Genomic DNA, 25778 nt, shown 5'->3' on the forward strand with positions numbered 1-25778 from the left:
GAGCCGGCAAGTGAGGTGAAAACCATTGCGAATCCTGCCGGATCGTCCGGTCGTGTGGAAGAGATCAGCTGCAGGCTGTGCGGGAGATGCCGACGTCATGTCACAGAGGGAGGCACAGCTTAGGCCACTTTGATGGCATTGGTTAAACAGCAGCTTGGCAACCAAAGTCGCACAAGAATTAGACATTATACCGAGAAAACAGCATTAAAAAACCTAGGAGCCGGATCAACAGCTGAGAGTCTAAGCGGGAAAAGTCCCGTAATGTGTATGTTGCTTTGTTCGCAAATCTCAATGGCTGCGGTTGCGGTTGAAGTGTCGTTGAATTAAGGTTCTATTTTTGGGGTCGAGCGTGCCAAGCCGCTAGGGAAACGTCCTTTGGCGGTTTATTGGTTCCTTGGACAACCGCTGCATGTAGTATAATACTCCTGAAAATTAGCCCCTGAAATACCCCTGGAAAGACCATGAAAAAATAACCTTCTCATATGTGTCATTACAAACAATCGGTAGCCAGTAGCTCAAAGTTCAGACGTTCAAGGAAGGGTCCCAAATCGCCATCAAAGCTTCCATGCCACCCATCTATCCCTGAAGTGCCGGATCATGTTTGATGATAGTACCCGAATTATTGCTTTCCGCCCAAGAGAGTGTAGGTCGTTCCAAGATGAATCTGTTCATAGGGGCCTGTTTCCAAAAGGGGTCTGTGTTCAAAGTGCGCCTGTTCCAAAAAATGTGGTGTTTTCAAAACGAGGCTCTTTCCTTCATTTTTTCCTCTTTCCAAGGAATAGAAGACCCATCACAAAGAAAAAAAGAAAGAAAAAAAAAGAAGTCAAACTCGGCAATTAAGCCAAGCAACTCACGTGGAGACTCTCTCGTTTGAAGCCGGTCCTGAAGTGGTCAGTATTGGCTCATAGAAAACAAAACACAGAAGGCCGGTAGCGGCCATCTCTCACACGAACACGATGCTTCCTATGCGCATGTCAATAATCTTAGCTTTTAACCCCTCATGATTGCACGGCTGTCATGGGAATAGGATCATCGTCAAACCTTGTAAGGGATCAGTCAGTAACATGTTCTTTATCCAAGTATAAAGCCATCCGTACCTGTGTCAAGGAGTTTGTTTTTCATTGCCACCGCATGCAATTTGATCCTGACAATCCCTGGCTCCCCTTTACCCATCGGACTTTCTTGGGCTCAGTGCAGGAGTACACTCTCTTCATCGGTTGTGACTCAAAGTGCCCTTTCAAGGGGGCATCCATCACTCCATCTCCAGCCATCTCCCGTAAAGTAACTGACATTGTTGACGTATGCAGGTAGCGGTCTCATTCATTTCCCAAATCTGCCCAGGGATAGTCGAAGACGCAAAGTGAAAGTGGGAAGCGGCGGAAGAATGACGCAAGGGAAAAATGAGAAGCAGTACAAGTACGGATGCCGTATGGGACAATGTAATGCTCTGTCAACAATACCGTTAGCGCCCTCGCCTTACCAATATCCCCGTAAGCGTCTGGACAAGACTTACCATTCTCAAGAATGGAACCCCCGTCGCAGTGAAATACATTCTCGGAGCAGGCGTGGAATCGTGAGCCCTCGTCTTTAAGTGTGGATGTGCTGCTTGGTGCTTTTGGTTGTTTGAACGACACTGGTCGAGGCTAAGAGATAGCCGACACTGAGAATTCGACTGACAAGGTTGAAGGGGCGAGCTTTGGCATGTTGTAGTCGTGCGGGGTGTAATCAGGTTAGGAGGCGACCATTGACACATATGGCCCTCTTGGGCTTGTCGAGCAGGTACCCACCCATGGTAGCACCAGTGTACAACATGGAGTAGAGCTTGATGGCGTTGGTGGCGAGAATGACACTGAAGAATGCCTGTGTTGGTCCAACTCCCCTTGGAGTAACTGCCCGTCTCTGATCTCTTGCTGCATGCATGCCTGGTGCAGCTGGAAATTGTTTGTGGTCTTGTACGAGTTGATACGGCGGTCTTGACACTAGGACCTGATGAAGGGAGGAAATTCATTGAGATGTCTTGACACCAAAGGGCCTGTCAGGCTTCTTCCAGGCTTGGCGCGTTGACCGAGCGGACTAAAGGCGATATAGGTTTGACTGCAACGATTTGACAAAGGTGCACTCGAGATTTTGTGTAAGTAGGAAGATGCTGGACGTGGCCCCAGTTAGGTTCCAAGGCGCAAGGGACCCGAGTGATTCATCTTGGGGTTCGTCATGGATGAAACCGACCGAGTGAGAGTCTCGTCGGCCAGCACTGGCACGGTAAGTGTTGAGAAGAAGCTTTCGTATATTGCTGTCATGTAGGTAATAGCTGCACTGGAATCATTGCGTCAGGCGGCGTATTATGGCCGGGGGTCTTGGCCGGTTGACACGTATATGATCGAGGTGATCATGCTTGAGAACAGGATGATCATGCTAGGAAAAGATACATGAATGCAGGGATCGATCGTCAACGTTGTTGTTATGTGATGATACGAATCCGACCGCCTTCATGTTTGGCTGTTGGCAATGTAGGAAGGTTGAGTTGCCAATGATTGTGTGGTGGTGTGTGGTGGTGTGTGGTGGTGTGTGGTGTTGGGGCGTGAAACTGTTTGTGCTTGTGTGTGTTTGTCGGCAAGGTGTGCATGAGCTGACGGGGTTTGTAAATTGGCTTCCACTTCAAGGAACAGTGTTGATGTTGTCATTGTTTTACAGCAAGTGTAAAGCCAGCTATGTAACCGATATACTGAGATTATAGTGAGAGCTAATTGCAGTGATGAATTGATGCTATATCCATGCATGCGAGATATTTCTCCTGTCTGTAGGGAGTTATTCAAAGTTTTTAACCTTGAAGGAAGGAGCCCTTTCCAGGCGACTCTCAAGACTTCAAACGGGCAGGAACACTCCTCTACTACAGAACTCTTAATTAGAAAAGCCATGGTCTTTTTGCATCTACTTTTTATTCTAGTGGGTCGCGGACAGGTGTGTGAGAGAATAGGTGTACAGGTGGGAGTATTTTTGATGTGGCCAGCGGTGCGAAAGGCTGAGTTGAGTTATGGAACCCTATCCAAGTCGAAGTACGTGCGATCTCCTACGATGACCAAAAACAAATAGAAGCCGTAGGAATTTTGAATTGAATCAGAGTTTAGTACTAGCCAGGTGGAAAAATTTAATCTGGGTTCGATCGTGGGTCCCTGATTGATTTGCCTATTTTTTGAGCGTCCTTTTTCTTTTTTTTTCTTTTTTCCTTTTTTTTTTTTTTTTTGTTTACCTGCACTCGTTTTTTACAGAGTGTCCAGTCCTTCGGCATCACTGCGCATTTATGAGGATATACCTCGCCTCACAATATAAATTAGCATGACGCTCAACCTATGGGAGATGCGCCGAAACGGCGAGCCTATCCCGCCAAAGCACATCATACTTCAGCATCTACGCGAAGGTATTGAACGCAAGAATCGACGCAGGTTAATGATGCACATGGTTGACCACGTTTGTGGCATCACTTTACCCAAATCCGACCCGAGGCATGGTGACCAGTGGGTTTGGGACTCCCCCGACCTTACGTAGCCTCTCCCAGCAACCCATATCAGGGAATGCTTCAACAAAACAGTGCCAATATTCCTTTTCGACGGCCAAGAAAAGCGCCGTTGGGAAAATCGCTTGGTCCTTCGGGACTTAGTATTCAACTACATCTATTCCCAATGGTGCCATCCTTACCGCAGCGAAACTGACTGGGGCCAGTTCCCCGTGATGATCTTCGAAAGCGAGGAGCCAGATCCGGAGCCGCAGGACGCTGTCGATTGTTCCATCGCTCTCAACAACATCCTTTTTAATCGCCTCCAGTCTGTGCGGGAACGAGTCCGGACCTTCGCGGTGGAAAAGGCCGCCATGGAAATCAACCTTGAACATGACAACAGTGAAGAATACCATAGATTACTATACGCATACAACGAGCTGGCTCTCGAACTGGATCTGGAAGAGGGACTTTCCTCGGCCTACCTCCAGGAGGATGTCGACTGCTACATCCCTCACCCCCTCTTCGGCGCTCTCTCTCTCGTCATTCGAAGAAAAGACCTTGGCTCAAAAGGTCTCGCCGCCAACATCCCAGTCTGGATTGTGCGCACAGGGGAAGAAGGAGAAGTCAACCTAAGCACACCCATCCTCTTTGACGGCCTGATCAAGGAAGAAGCAACCCAAGTACAAGAAGCAAACCTCTGCACCATCGGCAAGCACGCCATCCGCACAACACCTTCCCGAGCCCTGAAGTTTATCTTCTCGCTCTCCGCCCGCGAAAACGCTGCCTTTGGCCAACAGCCAGACCTCTACCTCGCCACTCAACACCCTCGCCGTCTTCCCGACTGGCGAAACAAATACCTCACCCTCGCTCAAAACCTCAAGCGAGAACTAGGCGGTTACGACGGCTTTTCCCCCGCTGACCTCCCCCCAGGCCCGAGCTCAACCTGGGTGGAGAACATAACGCCAGATAAGCTCGCGGCTCACTGGTTCGCAAAAGAACAAAAGTACATCCGAGACCGCGAGGAGAAGCTGCGCAAGTCGTTGGTTGAGTTGATGGAGGAAAAAGCCTCCGGGGTGGTGGAATGGAGGTGGAACAAAATCAACCAGAGGATCCGGAGGAAGTTTGTAAGGTTGCGTATGAGTCTCGTTGTCGGTGTTTCGTATACATAGACACAGACAGACACTCGATATGGGAGGAGCATATTTATTGAGCAGAGATCAAGAGCTTTAGGATAATAGTGAAGAGGACCCTTTTCACGGGCATCTCCTCTTGACACGCGCACCCATCATCTTGTACACGCATCCTTCAGTTAATACGCGCACATGCCCTCAGCCTGCACACGTCGGTAGGCGTCCTCGGCAATGGATCCCTCGGCTTGTAAGCATATCTCTCCACTTGCACACATCAAAGCAACCCCCTTTCAGCAAGTACTCACGACACCATCACCCCCTTGGCATCACCCACTTCATCTCAATTATCCAACCTCTTTACCATCACCGAAGACATGAAGGATAGCCCTGGGCACTGGGCATTGATTGGAGGATATTTATGGGGCATGATCAGTGGGGCTCTGGGTGGTTAAATCAAGTCTCCGAGGGAGCATCTAGAACTGAAGAAAATCAAGGCCATCCAAGTCGATCTTTAAGACACTCAAAACTGTACAAAAGCATATTTACTATGTTTACAATTCTGTCAACATACACCTCTCATGTTTCAAAAGCCATCCCTTAAAAAGCCTCTTCAACCCCAACCCCCCCCCCTCCATATCTCCAAAAACCACCCCAACATCCCTCAAACATATATTCAGCGCTCTAGAAAGACATAAACATGTTTCTACACCGCCACAATGCATTTATCACCCTCCACCCTTCCTCTCCCCATGTTCCTTGAAAACTCCTCTCCTTTCAAGCATCAGCATCCGAATCCGACTCCTCCTCCGGCATCAAAGCCCTATACCTCCGACTAGTCAAATCAGCCTCCAACCCCCCCTCACTCTCCGGATCAACCCACCCCTCCCCCCCACCCAAGCTCAACGCCACCGGCAAGAAAACCAGCGCATGGCTCGCCGCAAAAACAACCAGCGCAACCCAAACCCTAAAGTAATAAATCTCAAAAATCTTGCTCCTCGTAAAAGCCAGCACCGTCACCCCCAAAATCTTGGTCACCGTGATCCCCGAAAAGACACTCCCCCCCACGTTCGCCAGCGCCGTCCACGCCCGCGCATCCCGACCACGGAACCTGTTCTTGGCACGCTCCATATATCTTCGGGAGGGGAACATGAACGCCCTTGCGATGTGGGCGCAAAACTCAACGGCTATGCCGACGCAGATGATGAGATTGACGAGGGAGACTGCGTTGAGGGACACGCCCATTACGGCCATGGCGCCGATGATGTCGACGATGGCCATGATGACTGTCAGAGTTACCACCGCGGCGGTGAGGACGGAGCCGAGGAGGATGCTGGAGACGATGAAAACGATGCCGACGGCGGAACTGAGCAGGGCAGTGGTGAGACCGACGATGCTGGCGTATTGGTCAAAGAAGATGTAAAAGAGACTATAAGGGAAGACATCAAGGCCCGTGCTCTCGCTGATGTCGGAGGCGATGCGGCGGGCAGAGGCCATGGCTTTGATGAAGTCTTCTTGGCTGCGGAGGGGGCGATGGCTGGTGCGGAAGTGACTGGCTGGGATGGTGTTGCGTGCCGAGTCAACCACCACGGCCGATCCGTAGGAAGCTTGTCCACCGAGAGGGCAGTCCTCGTCGGTGGGCGCGCTGAGAAATCTCTTGAGATAATAAGTAAACTCCTCGCCCTCGGGCATGCCAGAGAGGGTGATGTTCCAGGCAGGGTTGCGCTTGGCAAAGCAGGGCTTCCGGCGATCGACACAGCAAGCTTCATTGTCAGGGTTCAACCACTGGAAGAAGTCGTCAATCCAGCTGGCAGTGGGAGTAGAGACATAGGAGACCTCGGCGCGCTTCCGCTCTTGCTCAAGGATGTTGGTCAAGGACAGTTGCTCGCAAGTCGTGTAGCGAGCACAAATCTTCTGCTGCTCAGACCGCTTGGTGCCGTTGAACTCTCGAGTGACAAAGTAAACAGGAGGCCCAGCTTCCATGTAGGCATAGAGATCATTGAAGTATGGGATAAGATACGAGTCATCGGGGATTGCCACACGCTGGTCTAGCCCAAGCTCAACTTCGGGGAGCAGGGCAACACCGGCAGCGAATATGCCAAGAAAGATGGCAACGACAGCGGCCTTGGTCTTTTTACCCAACAGCCTTGGTGCATAGGTCTTCCTGATAAACTGCTGCAGGTAGCTTTCTGGCGGCGACTCGTAATATCTGGCCCCAGGACTCCCATTGTTGCCGCTCAGATGAATTCGAGCAGACTTGACTTGAATGCACGGGAAGCAATCGGCACGAGAATCTTCAGCCCGGATCTGGTTGAGCGCCAGAACCGAAATAAACATGGTGACTTGGAGGATGGCGTTGATGAAAACGGCGCCGGCAGCGTAAATGGCAAAGTTCCGAACGGCAGGCATGCCAACGAAGGCGCCCAAAGCGAAGCAGATGGTCTCGGTGATGGCAGAAAAGAGAATCGAGGGGCCCATCCGCCCAAGTGCCCGCGACACCCGCTGCTCGACCATGTCGTCTGGGTGGCTCAAGTTGACGCGCTCAAGTTCGTGAACGATCAAGAAGATGTTGTCGACACCAACGGCGAGCACAATGAAGGGGATGACATCGACAATAATCAGTGTGGCCTTGAGCCCTGCCCAGGAAAAGAGACCAATGGACGCAGTGATGGACATCAGGACGATGAGGATACCGACCACACCGAGAGTGAACTTGGACTCCACCAATGCCAACGAGGGGTTATTGATGAACTCCCTAAAGGATAAGGTTGTCGAGCCGAGGGCAACGGACGCATAGAGGAACATGGCAATGTAGCTGATGACAATGATCTTGGCGTCGGTGTTGGTAGACTTGTTGAGCTCCTGTTCCAGGCTGATCTCAGTAGAGAAAGAGAGGCGAAGGCCACGCTCCTTGGCCTCCTCTTGAAGCAACAAAAGACGCTGTTTGAGTGCCTCTTCCCAGTCCATGGCGAGCTCGGCGTCAAAAGATCCTTCGGCGTGATTGTTGAGCACCCATGTGACCGTCATGGCAGTCGCCTCTGTCGGGTCCTCGGAGCCCTTTGGGTAACCGCCCAAAATCATGGAAGGCTCGAGAGGCTGGCCATACTCGGGGCGGCATTCGACAGGCGACTGAGCACACTGCCGCAGAGTCTTTTTCCAGCCGTCTGGACTGACCTGATCCGGATCGTTCTGGAAGTATGCAGCCACAGACTGAACCACACAAGCGCTGCCAGTAGGCTTGAGGCACAGGTTCTGGAAAGAGCTGTCAAACTGCGGTCCCTTGAGCTTCCTGACGCTCTCCTCTACCTCCATCCACCAGAGCAGCGTCTCGTAACTGAGAACTGGGCCAGGTCCTTCGGGGTTGGTGTCGTTGACGAGGAAAACCTTCTCAGCCCGGTAAAAAGGCCCGAACTGAGTGTCGAAGAAGGCCTTCTCCTGAGCTGCAGCAGAAGTTGGGCTCACCCACAGACGAGCTGGGTCTTGTTCAATATCGAACTTTAACCAACCAGCACTGAGAATCATGACGACAATAACACTGGTGAGGATGGTAATCGCCGGGAACCTAGCCGCGGCGTGTCCTAGTCTGCTGAAGGCGGCATCGCACCAGGTGTTGATGATGTATGTCTTTTGCGGGCGATCGAGCATGGCGGGGTTTTGTGTCAAATCTCCTTCATCCTCATCATCACTCGGCGCAGCATCTGTCAATAACCTAAGCCTTTCGCTCCTGCGCTTAGCATGCTTTCTCCAAGCAACATTTCCAACCACCAGAACAGCTGCCAAGAAGAGCAGAGCGGTGTAGGTAAAGATAGACGCAAACGACAAGCATGGCAGAGCACCGACGTAGCATGATCCCGCCTCTTCGACATCTGGAAGCTCGGGGCAAACCGCAGGGCAATCGATACAGGCGCAGCGGAAGTTTGGGTCCTCGTCATTGCACTTTTTCGGTACCATCGGCCGTGGCTTCATATCACGTTCAGGGTAGTCGACTGGGAAGTTGATCTGGAATGGCGAACCGCCCAGTCTCTCTTGCCCAAGGAACTTGAGCAGTTGTGTGTAGTTTTTGGCACCGCCTCCAATCAAGTCCATCGCCCTCGAGTTTGTTGGACCGAACTTGACATCCTTGCAACTTTCGTAGAAACCTGTCCCGTACTCCTTGGATATTAACTGATCCAGTTCTGTCACCAGCGTCTTTCCTCCCTTTTCCATTGTTTTCGTCACATTGATGAACAACGACTGGTCGGGGGAGCAGGTAAAGGTGCAGAACATGTTGAAGAAGTTGTCCTTGCATGCCGGGCACGACGAAATGATCTGGTTGGCGGTCTGGAGGTTTGACTTGAGAGCGTCGACCTGCTCGGCATCGCAACATACTGGGCCCTCGCTCCATTTTGGACCGCAAAAGTCTACCAGCTGTTTGCGCAGCTTATCGTCAGGCTGCTCGGCAAGGCCATTGTCGAGGCAAGGTAGTTGAGAGCCAAAGAAGCTCTTGGAACCACAATGTCCGCGAATTGCGCAGCGACCGGCTTCGTGTTTCGGGGTGTAGCTAGCGTCGACGGCCGTGCTGAGTGCGGTGAGTAAGAGTCCGCCCGATGCGAACAGCTGCGATAGCTTCGTCATCGTGCGCGATAAGGCCGCTCGGCGGCGGGCTGACAGAGGGGCTGATAGAGCCGTCAACAAACGGTGGGGATATCGATATTTCGTGCTCTGTATTGCAAAGTATCACAGATCCCAAAAGCAGTCGTAAAACTGCTCAGGGAAAAGCGAGCGGTGATGATGAAGAATCGGGTGTTGTGTTGAATGTTGGGGGAGTTGGGGATGGCCGAGAGGAAGGAGCGGCGGATGCAGCTGGTGCCTCGCTGCGTTGGCATCCAATGCCGTCATGCGTCGCAGAATGGCCGACGCCGATTGGCTGCGTTGTTCTGGGGAAGCCACCAAACCGTATTGGGAAGTCTGTGCCTGAGGATCGATCCGTGATGGGGTGGCTGGAGCGATGCCAAGACGGCTTGTCTGCAGTCAGTCATCTGTTACTCTGTAATTAGTAGACATTCATCTATATCAGTTTGACGATATACAAGAACCATATATCTGGTGTTTGTACTGTCGACAGCCTTGAGATATCTTTGTGTGATTATAAACGCATTTTTCCGGGCTGTGGTAAAGGAGCACAAAGTGGAAATGTCCGCTAGCCCATGCTTGTGACCTGGAACTAACCTACCATCATGGCCTCATGGAGGGTTTCGTCTGCAGTCGTTGGGCCATCTGCCCGACCAAATGGTCGGTTCGCATACTGCATTTCAAACGTTGATGATGGTATCTCTAATTACATGACGCTCATGCCATCAAAACACTGTCCAGAATACCAACATTATCAGCTCACTCCTCCAAAAAGTTCCCTCGCTATACTACCCAGACAATGCCCGTTCATCTCATCATGACCGTATATCCCAACAAACGCCGCTCCCATATTATCAACCAGACAAACCAGTATGCACACATATCCCGACAGAGCGCCGTAACAATCCAACAATCATACCCTTCCCCTAATATGGAATGAGCCTGTCAAGGTCTCAACCCTCCATCCGTCATTCTTCAGCATGGCTCCAACAGCCTGACGCAAGCGTGAAACCCCGCCGGCAGAGTGCCTCCCAAGACCAGTGACCACAGTAAAGCCCGGATCTCTTGCTTCTGCTGCCCGGTTTTCTCCGAGATTGTTCCACCACCTCCAGACATGCTCCCTCGCGATGCGAACACCGTCCAGAACGTGAACCCCGTGAAGATCAACCATGATGGCTGTGCTTTGCTGTCGAGCACGTTCATCTGCGTATTCCGAAGCTTGTCTGAACGCTACACTGGCCTGTTCCCGCGCTCGTTCCACGTACACCACCGCGCCTTGCCTTGCAAGAGGTCCTTGGCGTCGAAGCGAGGCTGCTGAATGCAGGTGAGAGGTTCCGAAGTCCAATTGAGGTGTAGGTGATAGAATTGCCGCAGTCTTCTTCGATGCTGGTGATGAGCTGGTATTGATAGCCGGTAATGAATATGGTTGTATGCGCTTTGGTGTTGCCCGGCCTGAGGATGGCTGAATGAAGTCTCTTGCGCCGTGAAGCTCTTCGCCGTCGGTTGCTACCGACGTTGCTTTGTAGTTTACTGCCAACACATTCTTCTTTGGTAATCCTTTCCGACGTTTGCCTTTTCCTTTGGGAGGGTACTGTACATTGTCGCCCACAAAGAATGCATCGATGCCTTTCGTGATATCGCCCGAGTCCTCGAGAAACTGTCGGTTGAGCAAATCGTCAAATGTACGGTTCAAGTCGCCACCATTCTCCCCGAGAATGCGCCTAAGAGTGTGCTCGGTAAACCGGTCAATGAAGATCCCTCGAAGCTCTGCGATCTTGTGGTCCTCGGTGAAAGTTGCCGGGTCGACAAGGATCTGGTTCTCAAGAGAGTCAGATGAAAAGTCAGAAGGCGATGTGCCGGTGTAGTCACCGCCTGAACCATCTGAGATGCGATTGTCGCTTGCCGTTGTCGCATCGTCAAGACGAGGCTCATCCAGGTCCGGCACACTGAATCCGAGGCCTGATGGATCAAATCCGGTGGCCGCTTCCGCGGTTGCGCTCTCCGCCAGTCCTCTCAGGACTCTCGTGATCTCATCATAGTCTTTCTCAATGTCATAGTCCTGAGTCAGAAGGATAATCAGGGATTCTTCCAACACTGAACCAAAGTCATCCTAATAACAAACAGAAGGGTAAGTTTTTTGCATTTATATTTACACCCGTGAGTTGTGTCTCGGTGAGACATGGCATTGGAGAGACGGAATGAAGAAGCACTTACAATCAGCTGTTTGCGGTTCCGCTCGGCGCATGTTTGTGTGCCCGCGTCGAGCGGGCCATTTCCCCCCATCACGGAACAATGTGTCTAGGTTCAAATAAGAAACAAAATAAGCTTTACACTTCAACCGCTATATAGCGCTGCCTGTTGCCAAAAAAACAACACCATGTTGCAGTGGAGTGGAACGGAGCTGTGATTGAGGGCTGTGGGGTTTGTGGATGTTGTCGACGACAAACGGAATCCTTATCTTATCAGTTCCAGCCCAACCCTGTGTAACAGCGCACAGACCAGGGTTGATTGAGCATCCATGATGAAGAGGAGAAGCTTTTTATGAGCAATGTATTAATATGATATGATGTAGACCATTGAACTGGTCAAAATAGCTTCTTAATGATGCAGCTAAACTGGACATGTTTTTTTCTCTGCCATTAGAGATTTTGGGACCGCCTTGTGTCTGCCGGACGCAACGCTATGTGACGGACCGGAGCATGTTCAACAGCGCGTCATCCCCACAGTCCAACGGCTGCTTCTCCAACCTGAAAGTCAGGTCGACCAATGCTCCTGGAGAACAAAGAGGTTATCTTTGTGGCACCCTTTCTGATACCTTCTGGCTGCCAGCTTCCCTTTATTCAGCCCTGAAGATATGAATCACATGACCCGCCATGCGCCAAGTCAGAACCGAAGGCCATGGGACGAACAGCTGGGGCGATCTATCTGTGGCGTCACTGTGCAGCAGTCCAGTTTTAACATCACAACGTCCACAAATACCGTTGTCCAGGCGACTTGAATAAACAGAGAGGTTCATACCTCGCTCTCAGTAACAAGTTTCTCTGGACACATCGCATGTTTACAGCATGAACATTTGTCATCTGCCACCACATATCCAAGAGACGAAAAAACTAATGACATGAAACTATGAGCTGTCATCGGCCGACTCGTGGTCGCTGAAGATCGGACGCCCCGCGCCGCCCGATAACCCGACAGGGGTAACAGGCACGCTGTTCCTGTTCCAGCTTGACAGCACCTCCCTCGGCACCCATTCCAGGTTCTCAACCACGCGTTTCCGGAAATTCGCCGGACGAGGACACGAGAGGAAAACTTGTAAATAGCTGCTTATCCCCGCCTGGACTTTGTTTGCACCTTTTGCCAGGACATCTTTTAGGACAAGTCCTATGCCAAGACATACAAAGTGATGGCCCAACGTCAACGATTCCTCAACTATCCGGAGCCCTTGAAGGGGTGAGTAAGCCATATCACTCTTGACAGTTCAGGCAAACTGACCACATTTACGACAGTCCCGATGTACCATACGAAAATGAAAGAGGCAGCAACCCAGCCATCAGCGGCGTATTTCTTATGATAGCTGCAAATCTGTGAGTGCTGCGGGCCCAGTTGATGATCTTTGGACGCCTTACTGATACAGAACGCAGTATGGAATGGTTCCGGTTGCTGAGAGAACTGATATGGAACAACACCGGATTCGGCTCACTGAGAAAGATTATCCCATACATTGAGGAGTATGAGCCATGGTTCGAACCACAGATTGTACCATTACCAGAAGAAGTCGACAAGGAGCCACTGCAGAACGAGCCAGCAGAAGAAGACACCAAACCCGATGCTGCCGTGTTCTATCCGGAAGCAAAGTACTACTCCGTTGAAGACTACCGCAAGTTGTATCTCTCCGGCGCCATCACCCCTCTCGATGTGGCCGAGGCTCTGCTGCCACTAATCCGCCGAGACATTCAAAACGCCTCGGAACACTCCATCGCCTTTTTCCAAGTCCGAACCGAACGGGTTCTCGCCTCAGCCCGGGAATCGACTCTTCGCTACAAAGAAGGCCGGTCTCTCGGGCCCCTCGACGGTGTTCCCACAGCCGTAAAGGACGAGTACGACATGGAAGGCTACTCCACCACCCTCGGCTCCCCGAATGTCTACGCCGATTCTTCCACCAACAAGACGACCTCCTGGTGTGTCCAGCAAATCGAAGCTGCTGGCGCTCTGATTCTCGGCAAACTCTCCATGCACGAATTTGGCCTCGACACCACAGGCAACAACCCCCATTACGGCACTCCACGAAATCCCCACAACTCCAATTACTACACCGGCGGCTCCTCCTCCGGCACAGCCTACGCCGTCGCCGCAGGTCTCATCCCCATCGGTCTCGGCTCCGACGGCGGAGGCTCCATCCGCATCCCGTCCTCCCTCTGCGGTGTCTACGGCCTCAAACCCACCCACGGCCGTCTTTCCTTCCGCCCCGGCCCCAACCACTGCATCACCTGTGCTTGTCTCGGCCCCATCGCAGCGGATATGTCCTCCCTCGCCGCTTTGTTTTCCGTCATTTCAACCCCGCATTCATCCTCCCCTTTCCCACCTCTGCCCTCTCCGTTGAAAATCCAACTCCCGACGCCTGATGACGCAAAAGCGTTGGGAATCCCTCAGGCGTGGATATCCCAAGCCACACCCGCGATCCAAACCCTAGTCAACACCCTCATCCGCACTTTGGTGTCCAAACACGGGTACACCACTGTTCCCGTCACCATCCCATTTTTACAAGAAGGGCAAATCGCACACGCCATGACCGTCCTAACAGACGCGGCTACTTTGTTACCGGAGTATAAAAACCTCACCTACGCCAATAGGATCCTCTTGGCGCTTGGGCGAACAACCCCGGCAACGGATTACATGCTCGCGCAAAAACTCCGAAGGTTGCTGATGCAGCATTTGGCGTGGTTGTGGGAACAGCACCCGGGTATGATTATTGTCACTCCGACGACGGCGTGTGAGGGGTGGGAGATTAGGGGTGGGACGGGGGAGTTGAGGTATGGGTTGAATGATGGGGATAGGACGATGCAGAGTATGGAGTTTGTGTGGTTGGGGAATTTTTGTGGGTTGCCGAGCTTGAGCTGTCCGGTTGGGTTTGTGCAAGGAAAAGGGGGGGAGGTACCGGTGGGGGTTATGGCTACGGGGGAGTGGTGTTCGGAGAGGGAGTTGATGGGGTTTGGGGGGGTGGTGGAGGGGGTGGTGAATCGGGAGGGGAGGGGGAGGAGGCCGGGGGGGTGGGTTGATGTTGTGGGGAGGGCGAGGGGGGTTAGGGTTCGTAGGGGGGAGTAGGGGGGGTATTGTGATGTCGAGAGGTGTTGGGAAGGGGGGGTTGAGCAATGTGTATAGCGAGTAGATATTGTGGGGGTATTGAATGGTAGGTATGCTGTAGAAATAGAATACATCCATTGCTACCCACGCTACCTCGTACTGTTAGGCCATGTTGAGTGCGTCTGGATTTTGTGTCACTTCGGGAAAAGTTCTAGATGTCTCTCGATTTGCATTCCGACAGGTCAGGTCGTGATGCTCCGGCGACATGGGACTTTAAGGCAAAACCATGCGGCTTTGGATGAACATGCTATCATGAGGACATCCGAAGTGCCTGCGCTCTGACAGTCAACGCGCGTTGACAGACAACGATCGGATTTCTCCGTCCGATCGGAGCTATCAAACGTTATTTCGCATCGTACTCTGCAGCAGTCAACAGGGCAACAACGAACAGGTCGTGGTGTCTTTGGCAAGGCAACGGGCCCTAAAAAACTGCCGGGTCTGAGACCGTTGGGCCTAGGTTGTGTGAGTGATGAGTTTCCACTTTGGAGGAGTCTCTGAAGAAGTCCACAGCTGTAAGAGGCAGTTTCAAAGCCAAAAGACGACTCTTTGCTTTTTGGAGCAAAAGCCAACCCCTTTACAAACCCCTTATCTTCACTTTGGCGAAAAGGTGACAGTGACCCCTTGCCACCGGCCGTTGCTGGCGGCAGTGGGATACACAAGTCCCTGTGGTTGGTTGGGTAGCGCCCGCTCTCTTTATTGGCCGCCCGAGATGACAATATCATGCACGCATCGCACGCCGCTTCCAAGATGTGAATGGTTCATTTTGTGATTCTTTTTTTAAAATGAATCTGATTGATTGCATTGTCAATGGGGCTTCAGTCACAAGCGGAGGGGAGAGGGAGGGAGATGGGGGAGCAAAACCAGAGAGGCTTCTTTTTATTCTCTTTGGGCTTCCAAAAAAAAGTACCAAGCTTCGCACCCGATAACAGTGTGGGGCACACATTTGAGGGTTGGATGAATCGGGGATTTTCTTTTCCCCGGTTGATACTCCGTATCAAGATTTGTTCTTTTTGGAGAAAGTTTATGAATGAGGGGGAATTGGAAACATCAGGCCAGCGAGCCGTGACGATCAAGCAAACTCAGCCCGTTTTTCTCGATGGATTGTCCTGGTTCTCTTTGGCGTTGTTGGAACAGAAAACAGCCTTGAAAGGCCAGGGATCAGGGAGATCTGGCCGATGACATCGTCAGCGCCACTCCAGTGAAACCCTGTTCTTGCGCGCGTGGACCGGATCCAGACGGTCATTTCGGGTCGATTTTACTTCGTATATGCGTATATTATCTTATTCAGATTGTTGATGGAATGGAGTGGACACCTGTTCTGGAAACGAATGAATGACACCTGCCTATTCAGCTGAGAGAGGGGAACAGACAATACAAGGTCTTTCTGTGTCCCCTGTTAGATATGACGATGAATCCGACTGGCCGGGTCTTTTGTACATTGTTGTATGTATCGATCTCTGAGGCTCAGCTCGCACAAAGGGGGGGCCCGTTGCCCTGAGAGCATCGTACCTGAACCATCAGGCTGGGAAGACCCTCACAGGAGCTGACGGCATTGTCCCTGCAGCTGTGAGAGGTGGTCCTGACAGGAGGAGGGGAGAGGAGTGTGGACGTGAGAATGTGAAAGCCCCCAAATAGACAAATTTGGGCGCCAAAATGCACGGCTTCAGCGTGTTGACAGTGGCTGCACGTGACAGCACCCACTGTTGTTTGCCGCTAATGCAGGCTCTCAGAGCGGTGGGCCAAGGAAATCTACGCCTGATCTGGACCATCGCCCCGGCCTCCCCTAGCACCCACCTGGGCAACGCTTTCAATTTACCAGCCAGTGGCCTGCCCGCCGTTCGTTCGTTACCATACCATTGAGGGAAGAGAGGAGAACAGCCGCCTGTGCCTTTGATTTGCCTTTGCCTACGCCATTTGTTCCCCTCTCCTTCCCAAGACTCTGCTACCTGCTTCACCTCCAGACCGAGCGAGGACTGCCTGTCGCCAGCAGCACCGCAAGAGCCTCTCCACGGTCATCGGAGGCCTTGTAAGACATTGAAACGCCCGCGTATCCCCGTGTCTCGAAACCCTTCTCGCATGGAACCTTGATCGGTCGAATCCGTTGTCTACTCCCCACCAGAGTCCAGAGACATACTCAGCCCAGGTGCTTGACTGACGCGCAAATCCGACCGGCCGAACATCTTCCTTTTCTTCCTCGAATTCTCTCCCCCAAGCTCTAACCCCTCCTCAAGGCACCGGCCCTCTTGTCTTACGTCCCGACGATCTGCCTCAGTTGCCAAGCGCCGTTGCGCCCAGGATTCTCCGCATCAAAGACTTGGTTGTTTTGAGTTCAAGTGCATCGAGCAACAGCCGCATCCTCCGCCCATGATAGATAGACGATAGCACTACTGCAAGCGGTCGATCGGTACAAGGAAGCGAAGAAGAGCACACACAGCTCGTGGGTGGGATCAGGCCCTCCTAGAGGCCCAATACTAGTCGGGATGATGGTGCGTAGAAGAAGGCTTCCGAACACCTTCCGTTCCGGGTTCCGGGCGCCGAGTGCTGGGATGTCAGATGTCAGGCTCGGGGTCTTCGGCCGCTGACCGCTGCCGAGTTCCTGGATGCTGGGCATGGGAACCCTCATGTCGCGAGACCCGAACGGCCGTGCAAGCGCATGGAGGGAAAAAAATATGGGCCCCAGTGGGCCAGGGGCTGTTCCTGATGTGTGGCTAGTAATAGCGATCGCTGACAATCGCCTCGGACGATTCAACAGACTTCCAGACTCCGCGATGTTGGCAGCAGCTTTCCCAACCGTCGAGGCCACGCCAGTCAACTATCCATCTCAGACCCGAGCCATCACGTCACCGAAGCGATCGGCACCATGTACGGCGACGACGAAGATTCTGGCGCCGAGGACAACCGGCCACTTAGCTTTATCGCGTCCAAGAGTTCCAGCGAGCAGTTGGGCAAGGCCCCCAGGCCGGACGACCCGGCCGACGACAGACTACGACTGGTGCGCACCACCTCGGACCAGACGAGCACCGTGACCGCTCCGAGTAATGCCAGTCCCAACGGCAACCAGCTTCGAAAAAGCCAGACAGTTCCGTCCCGCATCCCCACAGAACGAAGCAACTCGCATGATGGCGTTCGATCCCCCCTGTCGCCATTGTCCCCGACGCCCTCCCTCCGCGATGTCCAGGCCGACGACTCTGGATTTCCCCTGACCAACATCGACAATGCCAATGACATTGCACAAGAGCTCAGCAACCTTCAGGCGCTGCGACGCATGTCTATGGATGTGTCCAACACACACGACCCCGATCTCCTGCCCTTTTCTGGCGTGTCTTTGATGGCCATGCCGTCAATAGCCCCCACCGGCGATGACGACGAAGCAGATCCAAGCCGGTTGCTATGGGTGCCAGCACGAGTACACCCCGAACTCGACACCGGTGCTTTCAAGACGTTCCTTGAAAATCGGGTGCAAACGATGAAGCGGAGGTCGGGAGACTCGTTTCTCTCGGTTGACGGGGCACAAGTCGGTGGTGGTTCGGGAAGCCTGAGACGGAAGAAGTCGATGCTGTCGAGACAGGTCAACACTCATACTGAAAACGGAGACAGTTATACCGACGGTGCCGAACGGCTTCGACGAAATGGCTCCCTCCCAGACTACTCAACTCCCGAGCTCAGTCTCAACGAACTCGTCAACGACCCAACAAGCGTGGTGCAGAAGCTGGCGCACGAGACCAGAGGGGAGGATGGTGGGGCAGATAGTCCGATCCTGCCTGTGGCTCCAGGCATGGGGCTTCGGCGGTCAACCAAGACGACTTATAGAAAGGGCGGCAGTCAGCGGTTTGCAAAGAAGCTTGGGGAGAAACAGGTGGCCAGCAAGATGTCTTCTGAGGAATCGCCACCGCTTCCTCCGGTGGACCCATCCATTGGCAAGCCCTTGACGCGGGTCATGTCGGAGCCAATCGCCGAGAATTACTCGAGGCCAACGCGGACTGTCAGAAGACAACAGAACTTCTCGCGCGATGGCTTGGACTCTATTGCCGGTTCTGCTCAGGAGGGTGAAACGACAGCCGCCTCGCCTCCCTCGTCGCCCCCCCGCAAAGAGTCATTACCAGTCAGGGCAGCCTCAGCAGCAGCACGGACTGCTACCGCGCCAGCCATTCCTCAGATTGTCGAGACGCCGCCGGTCGAAGAAGCCAGCTCATCACCGGAGAGATCGACGTCCCAGAAGGAGACGCAAAAAGACCAGGCTCATCAGCCTCCTGCTGATGGCCCTCCGGCTCGCTCCAGCAAACGGCCATCACCCAGCAAACCTGCCCAGTCGGCTGCTGGATCGGCCGGGAGCTCGAGCGCTAACCCTCTCGAGAAAATCAGCCACCCAGAGGCGTTACCTGATAACAGCAACTCTACCACGAGCAGCTTGACATTTATCCCCACATTTGACAACGTCGAGAAGAAGGCGGATAGGAAGAGCAAAGATAAGGATGAAACCGAGAGCATAGCATCGACAAAGTCGACCTCGAGTTGGAAGTGGTTCAAGAGCGGGGATAAGGAGAAGAAGAAGAAGGAGAAGGAGAAGGAAGAGGAGAGGGAGAGGGAGAGGGAGAGGGAGCGGGAGAGGGAAGAACAGGCTAGGAAGGCCAAGAGCAAAGCTAATGAGAAGGGCCATGATAATGCTCGTCTTGATGTTTTGCAGAACTCCATCGACAACCCCAAGGGCCGCGAGAGCCTCCGGTTGGACCGAGAAAGCATCGAGGGCTTACCGCAGGACGACAAGAAGAAAGAGACGATGCGCAAGTCTAGCGACAGCAAGCGAGGAGACGGCTTTTTTGGCGGCCTGTTCGGAGGTTCAAAGAAGAAGTCGGAAAAGGAGGCTGCGCACAAGAAGGAGAAGCAGCGGGCACTTAGTCCAGAGCCACCGGCACGTATCTTGCGTCCCGACATCGATTACCACTGGACGCGGTTCCCCATCATCGAAGAGCGTGCCATTTACCGCATGGCTCATATCAAGCTCGCAAACCCTCGACGTCCCCTCCACAGCCAGGTTCTGCTCAGCAACTTTATGTATTCGTACCTCGCAAAGGTGCAGGCTATGCACCCGCAGCTTAACGTGCCGATTTCGCCGCAGCAAAAGAGGCAGGAAGAGGAGCGGAAGCGTCGCGAAGCGGAGCAACAGGCGTTGGAGCAGCAGATGGCCGCTCAGCAGGCTGCCCAGGATGGGAACTTTGACTTTGAGTACCATCGGGTATGTATCCCTTGTTAACAACACGCTAGAACCTCACTAACGAGCAAACGACAGTCGGGCAGTCAGTACGGTGATTCTCCTGTTCAGCAGGGCGATGACAGCGTCCAATATGTGGACGATTCTCAGATATACGAGTACGAGCACGGGGGCCAGCAGCAGCAATACCAGCAAAACGGCGCCAATGGCAACGGCCATGCACATCAGCACGACCAAAATTACTACTATGCGCAGGGTGATGGCAATGGGAACGAGAGGAACGACATGTGGTAGGACCACCATTACCGGCGCCAAGCTTCGATGAGACGTCTGAAGAAGAGGAGGAGCAGGAGGAAGCTCCAAGGTGGGGGGGTGGAACAGGGCAACGGCTGGTCTTCCTTGCAGCTGTATAAACGTCTACGGCCATGGAATGTCGCCGTATCCAGACCGGTACCTTTACAACAGAAGCCACCCCACAATGATATCGGCAAGAAGAATGGCTACATTTCTCGACACTGTTGCTATCGCTGCTGCCCTGCCTTTTATGAGTAGGCGGTTTTGTCTTTATACTGGCGCCTTGAGGGTCGAAAGGGTTAGAATATGTGTACTATCACCACTCAAGCTTCATGCTTTTCCTTCCCAGTGTCTCAAAAAGAAGAAAGGTTTGGGTGGTGGTTCGGGAAAGGGTGGCTTATTTTCTTTCTGGGGAGAGAAGGGGGGGGTTCTCTTCTCGTATCATATTTGTATGTTTCGAACAATGGTAGTGTCCTTTATTTTGTTTTTCCTTCTGTGTTTGGTAGTTTGAATGCTCTAGCATAGCATAGCCTGGGTTTTGGGATTTTGGGATGGGGGAAAGGGAGGTATATGGGGGAAGGGTGTTGAGGGGTGAGGGGGTGCGACGATATGATAACTCTGTGAGAGAAATATAAGCAACTATGAAATGAGGATTACCTGAGCTACTGAGGTCATGATGACTGAGTATCACGTCGTGGAAGTGGCTAACTAGCTACCTTATAAAGCATTGGGGAGTCTTAGTCAAGGCTGATGATACCACAGTTGAGGTTCAGTGGCCCATCCCTCAGCCCACACTGCCTTCCGTCATCCGCCTGGTGTGGAAGTCTATCATCTTGCTCACAAGGTGACAAATCATGTCAGATGGGTTTTAAGCTGCAGCCCTCAAGCCATCCAGCGGGTCTTTTGAAACGCCACAATCTAGAGTCCGCAAGCATTCCATTCCTTTCCCGATGGTTCTGGTGGATGCCCGGTATGGGTATTTTGTTCTATGGCGCAGAGCTGCAACATACAAAGCCCTAACTAACGTGTTGCCTTCCCACAAGTGCTCCATATCTGCATTCGTATTCTCTTTTTGTCCATGTAACCTTGCAGATGCTCTCAAGATGCCCGATATCCTCAAATGGATCACGATCGACGAAGTCCATCTTTTCGAGCACTGCACTGTTGAACAGCGCCGCACCTGTTGTCATCTCTTTCCCAGCATGCCAAGAACGCTCGTGGTTCAACTTGATCGTCTCGCAACCTATGACATCCCAAACCCGAAAACTGTTTCTCTTCAACAACCATGAGAAGTAACGATGAGCTTTCCGGCCTGCGGAAATCCTCGACTGGGTAAGTTGCGTCATGCCCCCATATAGCGGCCACCACAATGGTCCACGCCTGCTTAGGGCCGGCCCGGGCCTTCACCCCCGGAACTCGGAACTGGAAGTCAATTCCTCCCACCCCTTTAAAACAAGAGTCACCCGGCAAAGATGATACCGGATGATTTCTTCTCCAGCACGGTCATCATGTCATGTCTCGAGTTATCTGTGTGGCTTTTCCCCTAATGTACATAACCAGGAGGCTAGGAGTACGGTGTAAGATCAAGTACCTAAGGTATATAGTTGCAACAACCGGAAGACAAGTCGCGATTTCCCCGAGCACCGAAGACCCGAGAAAGAGAAGGCACGATTCACAAGATTGGAGACGGGGTGATAGGTAAGGTGAGTAAGAGCTGGGGCCGACGGCAGGTGGCTCCTGTCTCCCATTTTCTTTGATTTTCCCGGACTGGAAAACTCGGCCAACTTCTCACGGTTGAGAGAAACACGTCTCTGACAATTACAGAATTCTTTTTACCCATACATCGGCTAGTCTTACCTAGGTTCTCAACGACAGGCCTCGCCGCCACCGACTTCCGAAACTCACCCCCGAATCAACGTTGGACTCGGGCGAAACTACGCAGACCATCCGAGAATGGATCACAATGGCCGCGGTGGCTACGGCGAGAATGGAAGATGGAAGACATACCCGACTAACGGTGGATATGGCCCTGGTGGGCTCTTCAGAGGATCACTCCACGTAAGTTGGACTTTGATGGATGGACGCTGTGATGGATGGCTGTCAGTCAACCCTGGCAACAACCCTGGCAACAACCCTGGCAACAACCCTGGCAAACCCTGTCACCCCGCCGAGGCCCAATGGCGCTAGTACCCAATTGGACGCGACACAAACCAAACGGGGTCCTTCCCCTGGCGCAGGCGGCAGGCTGTTGAAGCTGCCAGTGCAGACAGAGAGAGCGAGCTGGACCAAATTTCCAACACCTCACTCAGCCTTCCCGCAACACAACTGAACAGCAAGTCGCTGCAGAGGTCTTCTCCCCTTCTTGATACCCAATTCCTGGCCGCGCCAGCTCCCGTCGATTTGACCTCCTGCTTCACTCCCCAACCCCGGCTCCAGCTGCGATTCGCCCGACGCTGTGTTTTCCTTCAGCTTCCGACTCCGACTGCTGATCAGCCAGCAACGGCAGGAACCCCATCCAACACCGCCAGCACCCGACGACGGTATCCCTCACTACTCTTACGTCCCCTCGCTGGCTTCCGCTCTAGCCATGGCTTCTGTGAGCTGCCCTCCTCCTCTTTCTGCGATCGAGATGACTGCTGCGACTCGGTCCCCACCCAACGTCATCGCGATTCCGAGCATCGACTTGCGCTTGGTCGAGCTCCCACTGGAACGACTGCCTTGGCTGCCATGATTGTGTGCTTCTCTTGCTGCGAATGCTGACTGTTCTCTCCAGCAGCAACCGCGTCCGTATGGTCAGGGCGGCTACCTGCCAAACGGCGCCGTGCCACCTCACCCAGCTCCTCTCCCCGGAGCTCAACCTCTCCTTCCCAACCAGGGCCGTATTGTTCAGACCGGCCCCAACAGAATTCTTTGCATCGCTGATGTGCGAGGTATGTCGGGGAAACACAAACCTGCCAGCATAGATGGGGTTGCATGCTGACCACGGCTCTTTTTAGGCAACCTCCAGTCCCTGAACGACCTTGCCCGTTCTGCCCGTGCCGACTTTATCATTCACACTGGTGACTTTGGCTTCTACGACGAAACATCTCTGGAGCGCATTGCGGATAAGTCAGTTGCCTTTGGTGGTTTGTTGATTGGACGTGTACTGACCTTGACACGCTTAGGACCCTAAAGCATGTCGCCCAGTATTCCCCCCTCATTTCGGAGCCAGTCAAGAAGGCGATTGCGGCAGGTGGCGCCGGCCCTGTCAAGTCACGATTCCAAGCTTCCGAACTGCCCCTGTCCGAACTCCCTCAGCTCATCACCGGTGAGCTCAAGCTCGATGTCCCGGTCTACACCGTCTGGGGCGCGTGCGAAGATGTCCGCGTGTTGGAAAAGTTCCGGTCCAAGGAGTACAAGGTTCCCAATCTCTTCATTATTGATGAGGCTCAGTCCATGCTGCTCGAGTGCTCGGGCGTCAAGCTCCGTCTTCTCGGTCTTGGCGGAGCTGTGGTAATGCACAAACTCTTCGACAACGGCGAGGGCCGCACCACCATCGCTGGCGGCCAGGGTACTATGTGGACCACGCTTTTGCAGATGGGCGAGTTGGTAGACACGGCCAACCGTGTCTATGACCCTACTGAGACTCGCGTGTTCATCACACACGCCTCGCCCGCCCGCGAAGGCATTCTCAACCAGCTCTCGGTGGTTCTCAAGGCAGATTTCTCCATCTCGGCTGGCCTGCATTTCCGCTATGGTAGTTCGTACAACGAGTTCAGCGTCAACCCGAGTCTGGACCACTACCGCGGCAAGCTTGCCGCTTCCAAGGCTTCGTTCAACGATGTTTGGGATACCGTGAGGGCCGAGGTCGAGCCCGCGATTCAGCAGAACGACGCCCAGCAGACGTTGCTCAAGAACGCGCTCAGCGTAGTGGAAAAGATGCCTACCATGGCTGCCGGTGGCAACCCCTTCGGTGGTGTTCCTGCCAACGCTCCTGGTGCCGGTCAGGTCGACGAAAGCGCATTCAAAAACATGTGGAATTTCAACCTAGCTGATGCGGCATTCGGCTGGCTCGTACTGGAGATTCAGGATGGCAGAATCGGGACTGAGATGCGCGCTCAGGGATTTAACTTCTCTCACCGTGGGGCCAAGCAACAGCCCGGCGCTCAGCCAGCTGCCGCGGCCACCGGCCACAGCCCTGTCAATCCTCCTCCTGCGGCTCCCTCTCAGCCCGCCCCCTCGGCTGCTCCGGCGGTCCCAGCCGTGAAGCCCGTCGTCCCTTCACCTGTCCCCGTGCCTACCAAGCCCGCCACCCCAACCCCGGTTCCTTCGGCCTCCCCAGCACCCAAAGAGGAGAAGCCTGCCGCCGCCGCTTCTAACGGAGCTTCTGGTGAGCCATCGGCGCCCCGCAGTTCTGCCGAAAACACCATCGGTTTGTTCATCATGAACGCCCAGAGCGAGGATCAGATTCGTGATCTGTTTTCCGAGGAGGACAAGGCCAAGATCGTCAGGATTGAGAAGTGGGGCCAGAACAAAGTTGCTCACTTCAAGACGACCGAGGATCGCGATGACGCCCTGAACCGTCTCCCAGACGATGTCAAGAACCGTGCTCCCGGTCAAGAAGATAGATCAAAGCCTTTGGTCAAGATCTTCCAGGCCCCTGCTGCTCGAGGGTCTTTCCGTGGTGGTGCGGGCAACTGGGGCAGCAGCCGTGGTGGTAGAGATTCTGGAAACGTTCAGAGCGGCTACAGAAGTGCCGGCGGCGGTGCCAGTGACAGTGAGGGTGCTGGTCGCGGCCGTGGACGTGGTGGCAACCGTGGCGGTAGAGGTGGTGAACGGGGCGGTCGTGGTAGGGGTGGCCGGGGCGGCCCGAAGGAGGGGGGGGCCGGTGGGGCGGGAGAGGCCCAGTAAATGTACGAGGATTAAGAGACGAACTTTTGTAATCTTGGTGTTTGATTTGGGGGTGGTGTCATGGCTCTCGGTGGTGGGTGGTGGGAAAATACAGCGGAAGAAAAGGGGGTGGGTGTTATTTTACGGAGCGAGTTTTGGCTTGCTGTAACCAACCTTTTTTTTTTTTTTTTTTCTCAAGAAGTAGTGTTGTGCTTTGTGTTGTGTGATGTGCCACGTTGCGTGTTTTGCTTCTGCTGCGATTACCACGATGACCTCTTGCCTGAGTGTGAGTGGTTTTAGACTTGTTGTTGCTTTTCTTTTCGATGACGAAGGGGAGGGAAATACACGGAGATGGTACTTGAGATTTGATTTGAGTTGTTTCTTTGGCACAGAACGGGGATGGGTGGATGGGAAAAAGAAAATGATTTGCGTCTTTCGAGTCTTCTTTTCTTCACTTTATGAGAAATAATTTGATGATGTTTTTTTTTTCTTTTTGTATGTAATTGTCTTGAGGTAGATATGGGGTCACGGACAAATGGAGGTAATCGAGTTGTTTGTCCGTTATTTTTTTTGGGGGGGGAGGGTTTGTTGATGTGCATGTGAGATGGGTGGTGTGAGTTGTGAGATGATGTGTAGGGGTGGTGTGGGCGATGATGATGATGGTGAGTAAGGTAGGTTAAAACATGAAATTAAGTTTGTCTGTGTCAAGAGATATATCCCGTGAGGTCAACAAGAGAGCTGTCGTGGCTTGTGCAGATTGCCTTGAGCTCATGTTTGTAGGTGTGTCTGATGTTTAATGCCCACATTGGTGTAC

At 53.2% G+C, this 25778-nt stretch overlaps 6 protein-coding genes across 6 annotated transcripts; 4 read left to right on the forward strand and 2 right to left on the reverse strand.

The window, feature by feature from the left end:
- Window positions 1–3726: 3726 nt before the first annotated feature.
- On the forward strand, window positions 3727–4662 carry QC762_406315 (uncharacterized protein; the record flags this gene model as incomplete). Its single annotated transcript, XM_062890084.1, has 1 exon — window positions 3727–4662. The coding sequence occupies one exon, from the start codon at window positions 3727–3729 to the stop codon at window positions 4660–4662; it is 936 nt and encodes a 311-aa protein (XP_062743892.1).
- Window positions 4663–5397: 735 nt separating this feature from the next.
- NCR1 (niemann-Pick type C-related protein 1) lies at window positions 5398–9234 on the reverse strand (the record flags this gene model as incomplete). The annotated part of the gene is made up of 1 exon (XM_062890083.1): window positions 5398–9234. One exon carries the CDS (start codon window positions 9232–9234, stop codon window positions 5398–5400), a length of 3837 nt encoding a protein of 1278 aa, XP_062743893.1.
- A 747-nt stretch (window positions 9235–9981) lies between these two features.
- QC762_406300 (uncharacterized protein) lies at window positions 9982–12307 on the reverse strand. Its single transcript, XM_062890082.1, has 3 exons — window positions 12250–12307; window positions 11446–12167; window positions 9982–11341 (listed from the first exon to the last, which is right to left on the reverse strand). The coding sequence occupies exons 2-3, from the start codon at window positions 11512–11514 to the stop codon at window positions 10145–10147; spliced, it is 1266 nt and encodes a 421-aa protein (XP_062743894.1). The 5' UTR covers window positions 11515–12167; window positions 12250–12307; the 3' UTR covers window positions 9982–10144.
- Window positions 11835–14553, forward strand: QC762_406290 (uncharacterized protein; the record flags this gene model as incomplete). Its single annotated transcript, XM_062890081.1, has 3 exons — window positions 11835–12681; window positions 12738–12815; window positions 12873–14553. The coding sequence occupies exons 1-3, from the start codon at window positions 12635–12637 to the stop codon at window positions 14551–14553; spliced, it is 1806 nt and encodes a 601-aa protein (XP_062743895.1). The 5' UTR covers window positions 11835–12634.
- Window positions 14554–16232: 1679 nt separating this feature from the next.
- On the forward strand, window positions 16233–20642 carry QC762_406280 (uncharacterized protein). Its single transcript, XM_062890080.1, has 3 exons — window positions 16233–17078; window positions 17345–19825; window positions 19880–20642. Exons 1-3 carry the CDS (start codon window positions 17073–17075, stop codon window positions 20093–20095), a joined length of 2703 nt encoding a protein of 900 aa, XP_062743896.1. The 5' UTR covers window positions 16233–17072; the 3' UTR covers window positions 20096–20642.
- Window positions 20643–21172: 530 nt separating this feature from the next.
- Window positions 21173–25582, forward strand: QC762_406270 (uncharacterized protein). Its single transcript, XM_062890079.1, has 6 exons — window positions 21173–21793; window positions 21920–22153; window positions 22532–22691; window positions 22872–23025; window positions 23092–23203; window positions 23260–25582. Exons 2-6 carry the CDS (start codon window positions 22059–22061, stop codon window positions 24983–24985), a joined length of 2247 nt encoding a protein of 748 aa, XP_062743897.1. The 5' UTR covers window positions 21173–21793; window positions 21920–22058; the 3' UTR covers window positions 24986–25582.
- Window positions 25583–25778: the final 196 nt, after the last annotated feature.

Source organism: Podospora pseudocomata, chromosome 4, assembly GCF_035222375.1.
Source record: "Podospora pseudocomata strain CBS 415.72m chromosome 4, whole genome shotgun sequence".
NCBI lineage: Eukaryota > Fungi > Ascomycota > Sordariomycetes > Sordariales > Podosporaceae > Podospora > Podospora pseudocomata.